General features: G+C 32.7%; 1 protein-coding gene across 1 annotated transcript in view; it reads right to left on the bottom strand.

Moving 5' to 3' along the window:
* Positions 1 to 919: 919 nt before the first annotated feature.
* Positions 920 to 19,523, bottom strand: part of LOC134528182 (enhancer of polycomb homolog 1) — an 85,427-nt gene continuing 66,823 nt past the window's right edge. The window contains exon 12 of the mRNA XM_063361571.1: positions 920 to 19,216. Coding sequence (XP_063217641.1) covers positions 19,117 to 19,216 — 100 coding nt within the window. The 3' untranslated portion in view covers positions 920 to 19,116. The remainder of the gene's footprint in view (positions 19,217 to 19,523) is intronic.

Genomic DNA, 19,523 nt, shown 5'->3' on the forward strand with positions numbered 1-19,523 from the left:
CTTGCCTGGAGTAACGGCTTCTCACCAAAGGCAGTGGCAGATACTTCTCCCTTCATCTCTGATTTCTATGTTCCTGCTTTTCCAATGACAATGGTGTCTATACGTAAAACTCAACAAAATTAAATTACATACCAAACTCGGGTGTACATTATCTCTCGGTTCCGTCTTCACATTTTCGTAAAAAATTCCTTTGATAAATTTTGTTAGTGTACATAGATTCAATCTTTCAGCTTTCTGTAATTTCCTTAACTTTTTTTAATGCTTCAGCCTACATTTGATACCTATAATGCTTCAAGATGACATCTGTTTCTGTGTCATCTTCTGAATTTTTATATATCTCTTACTTTCTTGAGTCATCTGGCCATTCATAAATATTGACTTTTTTTATTGTTCTGAACAAGATATTCATACAGAATTCTAGCAACTTACTAAATCTACTATTTTCACTAGTCCTTGCAAGTAGCAACTTTGTTGCGGAGGAATGCAATAAAAATACAAACTGGAATACGACAAAAGTTGTAGGCAGAAAATATTTACATGTACAATTAGTGTTCATTCAGTCCATAGTAAAACCATTTTATAGGGGAGAAAAAAAACAGACAGCTATCCAATAATGCAAACTGACGAAGATCAACTGACCTCGATATTTGTTCTAAAGTTCTAGTTATGTTTTACAACTATGTTTTCTAAGCTTCTTTACCTAGAATGAATTGTAATATATGCCACCCTACCCAATTAAACTCCTTGACTTAATACATACTTCCAGAACTTGTGTCAGTTCTGTGCTTGATGAATTGGACAGTGGCATTTTCCATTAGAATGCTACTAAATGCTTGATTTAGTGTGTACCGATTCATATGATCGGGCTGAATGGACTGTGCACAATACTACATGGCTATTTGGAAGGAAAAGACACAAATCATTGGTCGAAAGTTTATTCTTTCATGCCAGCATTAAGACAGCTATATACACAAATACAAATTTAGCACAATTTTCCCTTGTGCACAAGGACAAACCTTCACGTGCTACACAATATTATATTCAGTTATTTACAATACTCGTGATATCACACAATGTTTTGAATGACCCGTAAACTTCTGTATGTACAAACACATGGACATATATAAATTCTTTTTCATGCTAGATGAAACCAAACAAGTAATGAGCACTAGCAACAGTTTTTTATCACTGTGATTTTAAAAAAAACTGCATTTAAGAATGCTGTCAGCTTATTTTACACTGTACAGTTGTCTGCAACGTAAATCGACCTGCACATTGCTTGGCAGCCAGCATGCATATAAAAGAACGTATCAAATATCTATTACAAGGATCACACAGAGGAATGTGTACACCACACACACTCGTAACGTCACAGCAAACCACAAGACTCAACAATAACAATACAAAAGTTTTGATCAGTTTCTAAATGTATAAGTATAGTTTATTATTGTAACAACTTTCAACTACAAACCTGCAGTTGACTACGAGTTTACAAAGGGTATTTACGATTTGTTAAAAAAATCATTGCAGTCACACACACATAGTGCATAATGTAAAAAAAAGTTTAAAATGTGAAATTACAAAATAATTTCAATTACATTCTGCAAGGCCAGTTTGCATACAGCTTAAAATTTATTTAAATGAATGAATTAACAAATAAAATAAAAAGGTCTGGATAAATATATTTAAGAGAGACAATTTATACTAAAATTAAACTCTGAACATAAAATAAGAATACTCTAGCGGTTTTATGTTCTAAAATTATGCACATGGTCATTTAATTTCCTGATGATCCAAATGATAAGGTCTCCACTGAAAAGTTTTCAACTCCACTTCAGCTATTTTCAGCTAGCCACAGAATCACAGCTGTTAAGAGTGGTTTTATCTGGGACATTCACACAAGCAATTTTACTTGAAACATCATGGGAATCCATGTGCTAGTACATAGATTACCAGACGTAGTGACAAGGTCAAGAGACTAGCTGCTATTCACGTATCAATGTTATATTCACAGCTACTTAAAATTTCAAATAAATTCTTCCTAAGATTATCCTAATTATTTACCATGCTTAGGTATCAATTCTTAATGGCATCAGGAGACATTCTCAGAGTCAAAGATCATATTAAAAAATAGTTTATTGGGAAACAAGTAACTTGCAGCCAAAGGAATCTGTTTCTTTTAAGCTTTTCACTTATATAACAAGAAATAAGTGCTCAGAGGTTACTAATTTATTTTACGTAACAGTACTATAGTGGAAGTAGTTGATGTTTACACCAAACTCAAAATTTAAGTTCTGAAATCAAACCTTGAATTTGTTGATTAAGTAATTCACAACTGATGTACATACAACGAATGTGTAAGAACTCATACACTACCGTCTTTTGAGTAGCCTTAGGCTATATAGACTCACTGCAAAAAAAATAAATGAATAGAATACAAAGCATGAATGCTGATAAGAGGTAAATCATTTTTAAATGGCCAAATCATAAATGAAGGTAAAAAGAAAACCACTATAACAGAGTTTCCTGCCAACGTCATCTTGAATCATTCAAATACCAGACACCACGGCTTGCAGAAGTATACATTTTCAATTGCATTCTACAGAGATAGAGCAGTGGACCCTGCTTTGGGTAGCAGCTGAAGTCACAGTTCGTAAACAAGCATATCTATTACGACACTTGTAGGTAGTTGCTCCCGAGAATAATCAGCTACTTTCCTTCAGGCTGATACTGGTTGAAGCCTACTATCAGAATGTTTTATTTTAACAGAAGACTGGGAAGATGAAATTATTGACCTGTCTTTCCAACAATATAATTAAGTTATGAAAAAGAAAAAAAAAAATTCTGAAATAGCAAGTACTATACCAAAAATATTTTTTCTTGAAACTGTATCTCCTAGTAATAACATTTATTAAATATAAAACTTTCACGAACTTTTTATAGAGAGATAAGTTGTTATTTGGTAATAAATTCTTGATAAAATATAGTAGTTTTGTAAAAAATTATTTAAATTTTACTTTAGTCAAATCAAGGCCATTGCATTGTTATTTATGAAAAAAAAACAGTGGGAAGGAGCACAATACTTAGAACAGACATTGCACAATTAAAAGAAAAGTGGTCAAAATATATTAATTAATTATGCAGTTATTTCTTACTTGCATTCAAATCTGGTTCTTTCCCCATAAAGACACTCAGATAGTTTGATGATAGCAGAAGTGAAACCACCAAATTTTATTATGTAGAAATACTGTATTAATCTGAATATGTGATAACATATTTTTTTTTGATGACTCTAACATCCACAATATCAAGAATCACCTAAACCTTACACTAACAAACTTTCTTGCCTCAAACAGTCCAGCATCAATTCATTTACCAGGAAAACTGCGACTGACAGCCGGAATAAGAATTTCATACAAACATGTAGTTAACAGTGCATACTAACACTTATACATAGTAATATTCAATGTAGTGAAAACAGCCAAACAACTCAAGGAAATTAGACACGGGTGATCTTATTTACCTATAAATATATATTTTAGAATGAGTTGAATAACTTTACCAGTTAATTCTATGTTCAACAATCCAGGCAGACATTTTGAATGCACAAAACGAAGGAAGGGAATAAGTGCACACTTTCTTGTTGCAACAGCTGTCACCAACTGGTTATCTTGTTAAATACATATTTTTATACTCATTTGAGCATACTCACAAAATTTATAAACTTACTATGTGTGCTTTGGCACATAATGGTGGTATAGCAATTTTTGGTGATGCCGGAGGGAAAGTTTCAACTTCACACCGATACTCGTAAAATTTATGTGCTCACAAAAAAGCTGCACAGGAAAAAATAAAATCCTAGTTTACATATAAATACACACATTATTCATGAGTTTCACACGGCTGATTTCCCACAAACCAGGACATGAGTGTTGGGTACTAAAGAAATTACAAATACCACACAGTGGTGCATGTTTATTAAAAGCATTTAAGGATACGCTCAGGGCAGATGAGTAGTTCTGTTTTTGTATTTCATTTTTAAGCGTGAAAATGGCTGAAATATGTTTAGTTTAAGAATAATTTTCATGCATGAAGCTCCCAGTAGAGATTCTTGAAAGCACTAAAGGAATTAGCAATGCACCTTTTATCTGTTTTTCTCCACCATAAAATGCTATTTCAGTTACCCTGTGCACATAGAGAAGACTGTGTGCCAGTCCACAGCCTTGCACTTTAAGACCTTTTACTACACTCTTGACTTGAGTGGAAAAAATTGGGATTTTACGATACTTGCAGTCTTCAACATTCAGTTAAGGGGGATCAGGTCTGGCCATATTGCAATTTCAAATATTTTGATGCCATTTAGAATAAAGCTTCCGTGCTAATTTATTGATTTGACATGGCATACGACTTAGCTTTGGCTACTTGTTGAACTCAACAATTGTGAGCTGGTGTGATTATCATGATAGTTGTAGTTGCCCGCGTTAAATAGACTTAACATAATAAAGGCATTGGTTTAAATTTTTATCAATGAGCAATGCACATCAAAAGCTTCAACTTCAATGTTTCAGCCTGATATTTCATTATAAAGAGAAAAAAAAATTCTGTGTTTTAACGTTCTTGTGTTATTAAAAATATATCTTGATGTACTGACAAAATAAGTATTAGATATGTTAATATGTACTCACTAGGGAGTGCAATTAGGGCTTGCTGGATGCAACTACTAACAAGCCAATTATAGTAATTTTTTTTTTAGAAATGTTAACTATGAATTACTATTAACCTACCCTGAATACAAAAAAAAATCTGCATGCTAACAGGCCATCAGAATAGTAATTAAAAAAAACCTCATTAAAATCACAAATCAATTATGCAAAAAAATACATAGTACATAAATGAAACTCTATTAATAAAACATAAATGTACTGATAAGTTAAAAACTAGTATTTCGCAATACTGTGTACATACAGAGAAAAAACCACTGGAAAATTTTTTTTTAATCATTCAACATGTATGTACGTAATTTACAATGTTTTCACAGAAAACCAACAAGTTTTAATAGCACCATTGTATTCTTAATAACTTATTCCCACTTACTACATTAATTTCATTTATTAATTACCCATACAAGGATTTTCAGAAAGCAAGTAAGTAGTAAATGTCACTTCTCTTTAACTATGCTGAACATTTCTAACACTCCATAACAGGGGACAGCACTTTCCTGTATACAGCAAACATCAATTTTTACATGAAACTAGAACACCAAAATGTCAGAAAAAAAAGTATTCCAATTAAAACTAAAATCATGGTAAGAAAGAATTCAGGACATTATCAACAGGCACTAGATGAACATTTAATTATATAGGACAACACTTAGTAGACTGCCATATAAATTCTAAAACTGTCTCAATACTAATTTTTCACGAGTTTAAAGCTTTTACGAGACAGAGTCTGGCATAAAGAGTCACAGGGAAAAAAACAATCTGTTATAATTTCAATTAACTGTTAGTATCGTGGCTAGTTATGAACAAAAAAAACCACAATTAAAATTTTCAGGAGCATAATTGCTACAGCAAAAACTGGAAATATTTTTACACAGACTATACAATCATTTTACTTGTCAATATATGTAACATAAAGTTAACATGAATAGTACACAGAACTAAAGAGAAATAATTTAGAAGTAGTAGTCAGCTATTGCACAGTAACAAGTCATGAAAACACCACACCCCCGTACCGATAATAATGGTTGCTCTGCCGATGCTACTTACCTACGTAACAAGTCAGTAGGCTAAACATACACTTTGTTCAATATGAGGTTCACCTTTTTTGACAGGGGCTGCAAAGAACATTCAAACTTTTAAAAGCTAGATATTCTTACAAAATTTTTATCGATAAATGATAGTATTGGGCTACATGATTCTGGGTTTATTTAGTTTATTATGTCACAATACACATCCGTTTAAGTCTGAACATTCCATGCAACACTCGTCAAAAAGTCTCACCGTTATCTTGAAAAGAATATGCTGCTGCTAGCACATGTTGTTTCAAATATGTCTATGAATATTCAATTACATTTTTTTTCCCTTTCAACGTTACACTTAAACTGTGAAATTTTTTGGCAGCTACAAATTTTGTGGTACAAAAAATTTATATATATACACACACACACATATACATAGTTAGTACTTTCTTTGTGAAGCATAAAATTATGTATTATAATTTCATCAATACACAGACATGGAGTGATTAACATTTCAATGAGATTTGTGCTGGCCAAACTATTGAACACTGTATATGATCAAGGTTAATCTTTGTAACTATTATAATAAATATTTTAATATGAAGGGTGCACAGGTATCGACAGTTAATGCACCGGTAATAACCTGATGGCATGATAAAAGCTTTTACAGGATGTCTAAAAATACTGCAAACATATTTCTGAACTTTTTCAGGAACTACTAAAATTTTCTTACAAATTTTTTTATCACAGTTTTTTTTATACATAAGCAAAAATATAAACTGCAAATGTAATCCAAAACAGATCAACTATTCACAGGAATGTGCAGATTTTTGTGTTAAAAAGCTAAAAACCTTTACAGTGATAATTTCCACATGATAGAAGTGGACGGTCTCCAAATATTTATAATGTGTGACTTTAAACTTACTAGACATGTCGAAAAGCAAAACTCAATTTAGCAAAAGTTAAAAGTTTCCTGATTTTCAGAATAGTTACTTTTTATTTCAGGATCTTTTCATGACTTTCGTGAACAGACCTTGATTTTTGTTACTTTTATTGTGACTTTGTGTGGCCTTTAGACACCCTGTTTGATTACGAGGTGTCGAGAAGCTACTCCTGAAAGAAATGGATAAAAGAATGTCACCAGGGCAATGCTACCACAACATTCTCTTGCCAGACATCACTGCTGTGGCATGGTTGCAAGTTGCCTTCACATCACATTAAGAGTCTGCTTCTCTAGTTATCTTTGATGTTTAGATTGACTTCGTCCCGGGCTGCGCCCTTCTGAGCCCGATGTGCCACCACCTCTCCCCGTGCACGCTGCGAGCCCCCTCCTTCCACCACCACCACCCTCTACGACCGCCTGCCGAAGTGTGTGTGCGCGTGCGTGTGTCAGCCCGCGCCCGCCAATGTGACGTCAGTGCTCCGCTCCCGAGAGTTGCCGAGCGAGGACGAACGGTCAGTGAGTCGTGAGCGCTGCGAGAGGAAGGCGCTTCATGCACCTGTCGTCATTCTCTGAGGTTTCGAGTGATACAGGGGGAAACGGGCCTCGCCACACACGGGCTACGTCACGGCCCTGAGAACAGAGTAGCCGGGTCCACGTGCCCATTATACATGTGGTGGCGCCCTAGGATTCGACGGACACTTCAACCCCCATTGCGGTAGCAAGATTATGCTCATTTAAGATTTTTATGATGAAGTATTTTTGAAACTGTGACTAAAGTTTTATTATATGTATTGCTCAGCTGTGAAAAACAGAAAAATAACTTCTAGAGAGTAACTAAAATACAATTAGTAAAAAAAAAATTTGTTGAATATGAGCACTTGTCAAGCTTCCCACAAATTAGTCCATAATGTGAAGCAAAACAGGAAATATAAAATATTTGTACAGTAAAACTCTCCGTAGGAATCGTCACTCTTACAAAACAAAAACTAGATCATTTTGTTAAAAGCACATAAAACCATACATCACATTACGAAATTATAATGTGTTGTTTCTCGCCTGTAAAATGAGTTCCAATGTTCACAAATAGATTTGTACTTAAGTGTGAGTATACACCTGTGTCACAATCAGGCTGCCACTTTTATGAATTCAATCACTATCATCTTAATACTTGCACTTAATTTTCGCAGATCACAGAATTTTTTTTTCCAATTTGTATTTTTATTGCGATCCTCCGCAACCAAGTCGCAGCCTTAAGGACTAATACAACGACCTTTATTTGGATTATGACCCTGAATTTGGAATCATTGGTTTGGATAATAGAAATGATAGTTTAAGTACGTTGGTAGAATTCGGTATGAAACCATTTTATAGGGTAGGAAAAAAAAACAGACAGCAATCCAGTAATGCAAACTGACTAAGGCCAGCTGACAAGATTTTTTTGAAGTACAAACTAATTATAATTTACAAATCCTTTCTAAGCAGATGCCTACTCAGCAAAGGGAATACATGTGCCAAATTTAAAATCTGTAGGTATTATAGTTTCTTTATAGTTCCTGAGAATTTGTGATGGATAAGTCATTGAGCGGTATTTTGCTTCATACAAACATTACCTCCTTTTAACCCTTTCAGGACTGGAATTTCAAAAAAAAATCCCTCCTTACTGCAACCCTACGGTACTCAAAGAATATTTCTTCCAAATTTCAAATCTCTAGGTCCACAAGTTTAAGCTGTGTTGTCTGTCTGTCAGTCAGTGTTAGTTTTATTAAATAAATGTCTATGCTATGAAACACTGAAGGTGAAAGAATAGAAATAAATATTCAAGAAGAATTCTTGAATGCCTATAGAATCACAAGAGGAGGGGGGGGGGGGGGAATATGGTGTCTTCTTTATTTAAAACTTCAGTAGTGGTTCCATTGGCAACCAGAAAATGGGTTCTGACTCACCAATGTAAAGCTCTCTTAATTACTCAAGTACATCAAATGTTCAGCTACAAACCCCATTTATTCAATGTCAATGAAGTCTTTTACAATTTATAAGAACATTGTGCTGTTATTATTTAGGTATTAAAAAATAAAGTTATGGAGTTCAAAAAATAATAATTATCATTTTGCGTTACAGTTCTACAAGAACCTATGTTATGTGACACAAACATAAACAGTATTCTAAAAATTTTGAAGTGGGGGGGGGGGGGGGGGGGGGGTTACGGTAGGTGTCTGAGGAAAAACCACTAATTTGGAAGTCAACACATGCATTTGTCATTGCTGTCTTTGGTATTTGCATGAACATTTCTCGTGCTTTATCTATTTGTGCTTCTGTATTGATTCTTTCTGCAGAAAACTGTTTTTTTTTATGATCATAACCAAGTTTGGTTTTCTGTGTTCGTGTGGATTCACGTCTAATACTGAGCTTTCCATTGTGTCCAAAATGTTTCAATAGACCACGAAACAGCAGGTTAATTTGATGTGTCTCATTGCACTAACCAATAAACATTTTTAGCACTATGGGCAGCACAGTTAATTGTGGCTACAAACCACTTGACTCCGTATATTGAATTCATATACAAATCCAATGACTGTAAGCAGTTCCTTTTTATGCACATACAATATCTCAAGATGCATTCAAATTAAATTTCCTTAGGGAGAAGTTATCATATAACTTCCCTCTCTCGTTTCCATGCACAGCAAAATGTCTCTAACCCGGCATTCTGTGTTTTGGTCAGTTCTGTAATCCCATTGAGCTGCTCACGTTCAGAATTTTTGAGTGGATTTTGGCTGATGACCTTGGCTAATGTGCTGTCAGCATTTTCAGTTCAGTCAGAGTTTACCATTACTTTCAGTGCAGAGTTTCTACTTTTCTAATGGGTTACATTTCCATAATTTTTAATTATTTTTTTTTAAAGAAAAATCAATTATAATTATAGACACACCATAACACCATTCATGGTTCGTACCCCCTTGTGCAATCAAAAATTAAGGAGTGTTTAAGGACCACTAAACTTCATCACCTCCATCACTATCAAGAGGTGGAAAACTATTTGCAATATCACAAAATACCTCAAGAAAATAACAATGTTAAATAGTTAATGAAGAAAAAAATATTTCGTTGGTTATTCAATTCTTACTAATAAGCCCCTATTTTCCAGAATTATCTCTTGGAACACATACCTAACCCAAGCATTGTGTCTAGCCCAAAAATTTAATTTTACCTCTAATTACATTTACTTTATGAGTTAAAATTAAGACAGCAAAACATTACTTTTTGTTTAAATATGAGACACAATATATGAAAACCAAATTAAAATGTTTTTCATACATAAAACAAAGTCATGTGGCCTGCAATTCGCCAATTGTGCTGCGCATGCATGAAGTGATATTTGCTGCTATCTCAGAAACAAAATCTTTCAAATATCTGAAATTATTAATTACTTATGCACTATCGTTCTTTATTAAGGAATTTTTAATAAATATTACTGAAAACTAAGGACTTTTAATGGCCCTTATTCAATTAATGACAAATCAAGGACTTTTTAATATTACGGAGGCATAGGCTCTGGCATTCAATGATTCAACAAAATCGCAATTCGGCATGGCCGTGGTTCCGAACATGCAAGTTTTAAGACCTTTCACTGTAATTGTATTAATACATAAATAGTCATTTATATGACAAAGTTTTAGATAACAAATTAATTAAGGCTTAATAGGTTAGGCTTCTGTGAATATATTTTTTTTTTTAGTTCAAATAGAATACAATGTTTATGAATATCAAATATTTTTCGAATCTAATTTTAAAATTCTGTGAATTTATTTTTCACACTTCACAGGAGTCCAAGAAAAATTAATTCAAAATACAGTAAAATAAAAAAAATAAAAAAACCTGGCAATGAATTTTATTCGAACAGTAAATTTTAAGTTTGAAAGTTGTTTTGTTGATCTGAACATATGCAGGAAATAGAGTTTTAAACTAGTAAGTTTAAAACCACAGTCATTTATTGATTTCTTAAGTATAAAAACAGTAAGTAAATAATGTTGCAGAAAACAAATCTAAATTTCTCAATAAATCATCTTAGCCTTATACGCGTAACATTTTTTTGAAATAATTTTTTTTTTGTGAATAAGTCCCACACGGTTTAGGCATATCCATTGGGAAAAAAATTTGAAATGTTGAACTGAATATAAAATTATTCATGAGAATGGAGCAATGACGATAAAACCCAGAGAAAACGCACAGACTCATGGCAACGTCCGCCACATTTCCCACTCGCAAAAATCTACAGAGGTACAAAATTAATTATTATAAAAACTTCCAGATAGGGATCCTTATTTGAAAAAAAAACATTTGACAGTTACAAGTTGATGTCTAACCTAAACAATTTATGAACACTGCAGAAAACTGCCCAAATCTTTTGTTATTTTTATATTAAAAATGTTGCTTTCTCACACAAAGGATACTTCTATTATGGGTCAAGTACCCTTATGCATTCCTTAACGGGAGTTATTCCAAGGGACTTTCATCGCCCTAGAAACACACGTTACAATGTTGCTTCACAGACTGATGTAAGAGCCGGGGTTTATTACAGAGAAAGCCATCCCAATACCCAAACCAAGTCCTGTAACTTTCAAACAAATTGCCACTGAACAATACTGAGGCCTGCCTGTTCTGGGGCTACTGGAGGTAGTTTTTAATAATTCCCAAAACATTCTGAACACCCTTAAAATTTTTTGCACTATTGCACATTCTTACTTCAGTTAATTTTCCTGAGTTTTCTGTTTCTTTAGTCCCACGTAATGCTTTGTACCTGATTGAGCGGGCTATTTGGCCAGATAACAGATACATTAAAATATACATTTGATTAAAAACACATTTCAAATAACATAAATTACACACGTAATTGACTTTAAAATGTTTTCCTAAAGAATAATATTTTGCGATGATGTAACTTCCATAAAACCTACTAAACTAACACTGTCAGCAGGAAAAAAAATAAAAAAAATAAAAAACTCTTTTATTGAACTTTTAAATGATACCTGTGATCAGAATAAAAATTTTTTTATTGTGCTTCAAATCAATAAAGTTGTTTGTATACTTCATGGTAAATGTTAGTAAAAGTCAGATACAGATGATTAATGGCGCACAAATTTATGTTAAAGAAACATACCAGATCTTATACAGTAAGATACTACATAGTAAAAAAAATTACTGTTTTGTTATTAAGATATTAACATTTCCTTGAATTTTCCGAGTTTATAACACACATTTTACAAATTTTAAGTTTTTCTTTCTCTGTCTGTGGGAGTCCTGTTGGTTTTGAAATACATACAAAAAAAAATTTCAATTTTGTTTTCATAAAAACAAGTAGTTTCTGTCACCACCACTTCATTCTTAAAACTGTCTAGAACTTTTAGCCAAAACAGCCCAATTTATTCTTCAATAATTGAAAAAACTTTTCAACCAGAGTTGTGCTGTTAAAAGCTCAGTTAAGATAATGAACTCATGACAATACACCACGTGTGTCTTGGGTCAATCTGAGCCAAATGACCTTGCTGTAAAGCTAATGAATTAGTTCAGTAGCATATTGAGGATTCATTCAGATGGAAAGCACCCATCTTTTAGAGAAGCTATTTACTTCTCAAAAAATATTATTAATCAAATTACCTGCCCACTCTAAATGACATCATCAATTTTTGAAGGTTACTTCAAAACTTAAAGATTAAGTTCATTATTCGCATACTTATCTTTTTTTGTTATTCGTATAACATTTTAAACCTATAAGCATACACAATTGTCACAATAGAGTTTTTGTTTGTATTGGTTTAATGTGGGACCATCAAGAGTTTTAAAAAATTTTATTTCAGAAGGAAATGAGTCACCCCCCTTAAATACATTTTTACTATAGTAAAACCACAGTGTATATTGCTAGTGTGTTTTTTCCACACCCACTTTAAGTTTGAAAGGTAACTATCCACTTGAACTTAATGGAAAAAATTAGGACTGTTGCCAAAAGAACTGTAACATGTACATAAAACTTCCAAATGTCTAAAAAAAAAGGTGCTTTAAAGCTATAACTGATATACTTTAATTAATTCCTGGGAAGATTGAGGAATTAAAATTGATAACACTTCTTCTGCAAGCACATATGTGCTTCAAACAACCAATCACTTCAAGTTTAAAGACCCATAACTAGAGACCTGAAAAAAAGGCTATTTATTCCCAAAGGTAGTGTTATTTTTCACACAATTTGCAACAAAAAGCAATGGCATTTAATTTAAAACAAAATGTGCATAAAATTTCTAACTGTAAGTGTTGAATTTAGTCATCAAAAGACAGCATAATGAACACTTCCAACATTTATTTCTTTAAGGTTCTGCATTCTGTCTGTGAAAACTAAGTTGTAGTGACTAAGTTACCGTTCGCTGTCAACATTGTTTAAAGATCTACAAACAGCATGCAAAACTGCTAGTACTAATTGATTATAATTCATACTCATAAAAGTCAGCACTTTCAATATATCTACGTTCTTCTCTGATGCAAATCTCTTGCACATCTTCTTTAAGGGCTTCGTAATCCTATAAAATCTCAAAATGATGGAGTTCGGGAATAGTTTTCGTTAGTGAAATAACATCTTCTGACTTGTTAAGGATGATGTTCTTTGGGTTGAAACACTTAAAAGTCCTGAATACTGGTGGAGAAGGGTCATTGTCCAACATCATTACCACTAAGACTAGTTTTGCCTGGCATTCACTTTTTACATGCTTCGCAATGGAATTTTGATATGATTCCTTTTAAACATCTCTGCAGTTGCAGTATTTATACATTAGTGTAGCGGCATCAATGCATAAACAAAGTCATTTTTAAACTCATCAGCTTGTTGCCTTGCACTAACCACATTTTTTGGCATTTTTTATGTCAATCAATTAACATTAAAGACTGGAAATATTTATAATGGTGGTGTTCTTTACATAGCGTATGTTAAATTTGCAAGCAGGCAGTAATAAAAAAAAGTATGGTCACTGCAGCATTAAAGACGCTTAGAATGCAAACGCATAAACAGCACAAAAGCCGGCATGGCGGGGGGAGGGGGGGGGGGGAAATGGCATGTGTGGGCGAATGAGGGGGGATGAGGGGGTGGCCTTCACAACAGAACAAAGATTGTTGTGGAGAGAAAGCGAGAGGGTGAAGGATCCTGGGACAGCTCCATTAGCACTTTATCCCCCTTCCCATTTCCCAGAAATTTTGAAGTGTTATCCCATGTCATCTGTCACCCGTGGAGACATTCCACAGTATATAATAATAATAATAATAATAATAATAATAATAATAATAATAATAATAATAATAATAATAGGTCAAAACAGGCATAAGCAACGCAGTTTAGAGGCAGAGCGTGTAGTTTTTCAACTAAGCTCCTCCAGCCCTCCACAGACATTTCAAAGGCCCTTACGAAAAACAACAGCGGTCATAACTGGCTTAAGTACTGTGCGTGTGGTTTTACCTCGGCTGGGCATGTGACGATAGGGTGATGGTTCTTGGTGCGTTGAAGAGAAAAGGTACAAAACACACAGTGGGAAACGTAACATTAGTTTATTTGTGTATAAAGTGGTGAAAAAGACTGAAAACAAATTACAAAATCGCGTTCTTAATTCAAAACACGATTTTTTCAGGTTCCTACTCATAACTGACATGCCACTGTTTTTAATGTTTTGAAACAATAAATCATGCTTAGTGACATACAGAACCAGCAAACCTTCAAAATCAGAGGTGTAATAACTTCATGGACAAAGTGTTTACCATCAAAACACGTCTACTTGACTATGATAAATCACCATCAAGAAGTTTAAAAGTAGGTTAAGTTTCAAGGTCTAGGATGTAAATCTGACACTAACCCCCAATTAAAAACACATGCAACAAATTTTCTTTCAAGACTACGTATATCTTGCAAACAACAATAAACGAACAAAAGTATATTCACTTGACATGATTCATTTCTGCCAGATATACCTTTATAAATTAAAATAATTCACAAAAAAGTCAAGCACAAATAATAAGGGACAAGATTATATGGTGAATTGCAATAAAGCCAAAATAATATTGAAAAGCATTCCCTACACCATATAACACCGCAATGCAAGTTAATTCACCATGAAGCAGCGAAATGCAACCAAAAAATTATGAAATAAATAATCAATCATATTTAATCAAAACTCAACTGAGACTAAAAAAAAATTAATTGTTTACAATATTAAATTCAATGAGTGTAAATTATTGAGCATGGAGTTAGTACCAAAATGTTTGCACTAAACAGACTGGCAATTTTTTTGCCTTTTTTTTGATATTGCAACTGTTATTAGTAACTCATTTTTACATTACACTATTGCTACATTTTTCATAAGCACATATTCTTGCTGATTGATTTATATTGTTTTCCGGTAGTTATACATGCTTATTACAAATTATTATATTGTTAAAGTGCATGTCTCAGTCAAAATTACACTGTTGTGGTGAAGTAAGTATTATTGAACAAGTAAGTGTCGTATTGTTGAAAATTGTGCTAACTTTATGAATTAACAAGATTTCATAAAAAAATTAAAACAGGAACACCAAAATCTATTTGTTTTAAAAACAAAACTGACCTAAAAATAAAAATCTTTTCTCCACTAATAAGCCATTGTAACACTGATTATTGGAGTAAACATGAGTGTTGGCTGCATTATGCTTTGAAATTGTCATCAATCAAAGTTACCAAAATCATCTTGTTCTGGAATATGACCATGTGTGCTAATGATGATAGAAAGTGTAGTTTCATGATGCATGGTTAGGTACAGATGTTCAAGATAGGACCTCAAAGATAAAAGTGGGCTCTAAATTACTTGAAACCGAACAGATGCTCATAAATTGAGTCATGTTGGGGGTTGGGATAGTACTTAATGAGTAATGAGCAAACCTACAAATCCACGTATTAACCACAGCATTGAATTTACAATTATATTTCTTAATGTAAATCAATAGAATATACAACCAATTATGAAATAAAACTCTGAAAAATAATTTTTTCTTATATAAATACTATACTTAAACTTAATCTTTGATCTTTGTCAAAGACAGCAGATTAGGTATTGTGCAATATCTTTTAAAAGATTTTTTTAAATACAAATTAGTGCCATTTATAAAGCATGTTCATTTTTGTAGCAATTTCACAGTTCAACATGGTCGGCAACAGTGATGTAAAAAAAAAAAAAAAAAATCTACAATAAATCTACCTATATTACTTAAAAGAAAAGTTCAATTCACACGCAGAATATTTTATAAATTATCCATTATGCAAAGCAGTTAGTTATAATTTGTTTGATCATACATTGATGATGTGAGGGAAACTTATAACATTACCATGCAGACGTCTAGTAAAAAAAAATAAAATTGCAAGAAGTTAAAATAACTGAACAGAAAAAAGATAAAACTTCATCCCAAAATTTTTTATTGGTAACAAGAATATAAAATCTATCATTTACTGACATTTATCATAATTTAAAAATTAAAAACATAATTATGTACATATATCACATAAATCTCTGCAGGCATAAAATTACATTGGAAAAACTCAAATGTACTGCAATGAAAATATACACACATTGAGGATGGTTAAAAAAAATTTAGGGACAGCATGGCAAGGACTATAGTGTTGAAAATATGAAACTAATGACTGTTAAGTACTATAAAACAACAAGTTTCCCTTTTTGCAGAAAACTGTTTCAATGATCAGTCAGCAAAAGTGAGCAGATAAAAAAAGTCCACATATTAACAGCAATGATTATGAAAATACTGATATGTATTAAAATAAGGTTGGAAATGATTAAAGCTTTGTGAATATTAAACCAGCCTACATTATATGAACAAATCAGCATGTCGCATCAATAAAGTAAAAGACTTGCTACTCTTCCCTGCAGAGGCTTATAAAAACATGTAGTATTCTATCAAGCGTTTCTTTTAATCATTTCAAGGGCAGTAAAACACCCTTCACACAGAACAAAAACAAACTACGAACTACGAGTTACAGGGCGCGCAACGACAGAGCAACTCCCCAAACAGGGCTCCACATTCACATTTCTGCGCAACACATTTTAAACGAGTCTAAAACATTATATAAAATAAAAAAAAGACTAGAAGATGTGGAGAAATGAGATGTACTCGATACATACATACTCCAACAGACTATAAATACAGAGCAGAACGAGAACACAACAGAATACCGTACAATCATTTTTTCTGTGGACACTAACTGCCCCCTAGTTTATTTGAATTAAAAAATATACTTTCAGCACAAAGAGCAAAAGTTATGATATGTGCACTTACATTGGTCAGCCTTTTTAAGAGTTAAAACTGCAAGCAATGCACTTCTCATGTACTCACAAAGTTAGCAACATGCATTTGGTAGTTGTTGAGACAGTATAGTGACTATCTCATCCTTTCTTGGAAAAAGTCATTATTCCCAAACGTTTATGTTTTATTTGACTAAAACCTGATATTATGAATTTGAATACAATTTTAACTGTAATATTCATTAGCCAAGCTTATTGTATTATATTGTGAAAATAAATTGAGTACATACAATCAATTTAATGCAATTCACATTCATTTTATGTAGAACTAGCTTTGAAGATACAAGTGTAAAAAGATGTTGAACACCAGAAATTCAATATGATAGCGACAACTTATTAAAAACAAGACAATATTATCCAACTGTTAATAAGGCTGACGTGTAATGCAAATAGCAAATACGAGAAAAGTTTTTCAGAATATTGTGAGGTGTGTACTCCTTTTCATGATGCAGAAATGTACAAGGAACACAGTTCAAAAATAGCATTGCAAGATAATGGTCAAATTTTGTCACTGCACAACAAGTTAAAGCATTCATTTCAAATATACTGAATTAAAAACACAGTCATGTTATGTATCACAGAACTTAATTATAACAAATAAAAAAAATTGTAAAAGATCTGACGGATATTGACTTTTTGTTTACTTCATTAAACTAGGAGGAAAAAAAAAGCTGGCATTATAAATTAATCACTGGAAAATTACGTTATCCAATTTTGCATTAACTTGGCAATGAAAAGATGCAGCCCTAAGAATAAAAAAGCATTCAGGTGTAAGTATTGTTTCTTTCATAAAGATAGATTATGCAACAAGTCCAGTCACTGCTAATACTTTTGATCTCCATCTAAATGCGAAAGCACTCAGTGCACTTCACTACATAAAATTTATTTTCTGGTTGTTAAGTTAATATTGTCATATGCTCTAATCAAATTATACTTTTGTCATTTATGAGAAGAAAATGCAATGGAATGTATTGAGTAAACAACAAAAATTTCTTATAGCATGAACAAATTTTTAGGTTCACCAAAATAAAGATTTTGTAGAATCATACAATGGAACTGAATTTGTTACAAAGAGTAAAAAAGTTTATGCTTACATTTCTGTACATTGTTCTCAATGAGAGTCTGGTTCAAAAATGAATGACTATGCTCATTCTGTACATTATTTCAATATCAACATAACCAAACAATGACTGAATCACAGATAAAAACATACAATACTTTTGCTGAAAATTCTTACACAACTACGTATGTAAACATACATATTTATTGTTATCTCAAAATAGGCAATAGTTTTTCAATATTAAGTACAAAAAAACACCATTAGGTTTTATTGTTTTTTTTATAGTGTTTCAGTTCACATATTTATATTTGGTTATGAAGTTATTAAAATGAAAGGGGAAAAAATGTACAGATCAAATGGCACAAGTCAAAAGTCTTCATTTATAAAATTTTGTGTTGAGTATTTCTGAAACCAAATTTAAAAAAAAACAAACATAAATTGTGCCTAAATACAAAAATGTTTTCTTTTTTTTTTTACTTTCTATAAGTTCACAATAAATAACACGTGTTAAAACGACAAGCCATTTTTTATCACTGTAAAAGAAAAGGCTAATGTCTTAAAACACCAAAAATTCCACTTAAAATAATGAATATACTGTGACTTGTTGCATTCATAAAAAAAAAAAGATAAAACTCATGGTAGGACTGTAAAAATTGTAATTATTGTAATGTTAATGAATGAACAATTCCTTGAAGTGTCAGCAGAGCATGAGGCCTACGAAAAAAAAAAAAAAAAAAAACACCACAGCTCCGAACGTTATAAAATATTGTTACAACAATTTCACAGTCTATCTCCTATTGTCTGCCTTTCATAGGCTACTTTTATCACACAAGTAAACGTGCACTTCCTCTCGTTACGAGCGGCACAAGTCTCCTGTTTCATCATGTCCATGACGAGACATCAAGAGAAAGAGAGAGAGGGGGGGGGGGGAGGCAGGAGGGGAATAAAAACAAGGGTGAACAATTCCTACTCCATCCCCACAAGACTGAGTTCACCCCATTCATCACGTAACCTCCATTGGAACTGAACTGTTCTTCCTGACCAACTGCTTGTCATCACTACTTACTTTTTCACTGTTGTTGCCAGCAACACTCATGCCACCACTGAAAAAAAAAAAAAAGATAAATAAACAATAAAAAAAGTTCTTGCTATATTATCGTACACGTAAAACATACAACCACAACTTGAAATTATTTTTTCAGTTCACAGCATAGAATGCACTGCTATACAAAACTGTAACATAAACTAAAATCTACAAGGAACAGTAGACAAGAATTTTATTAAAGTTTTATGAAGTCTTGGATGCTGGTACTTATGTCGCTGTCGCACGGAGTTTGCACAGCAAGTAGTTCTTAATGTTACTGTTGCACATAGTCCAAAGATGTAAAACGGAAACAAGGATGGGAGGCA

The sequence above is a fragment of the Bacillus rossius genome, chromosome 1, assembly GCF_032445375.1.
Source record: "Bacillus rossius redtenbacheri isolate Brsri chromosome 1, Brsri_v3, whole genome shotgun sequence".
Taxonomy (NCBI): Eukaryota; Metazoa; Arthropoda; class Insecta; order Phasmatodea; family Bacillidae; genus Bacillus; species Bacillus rossius.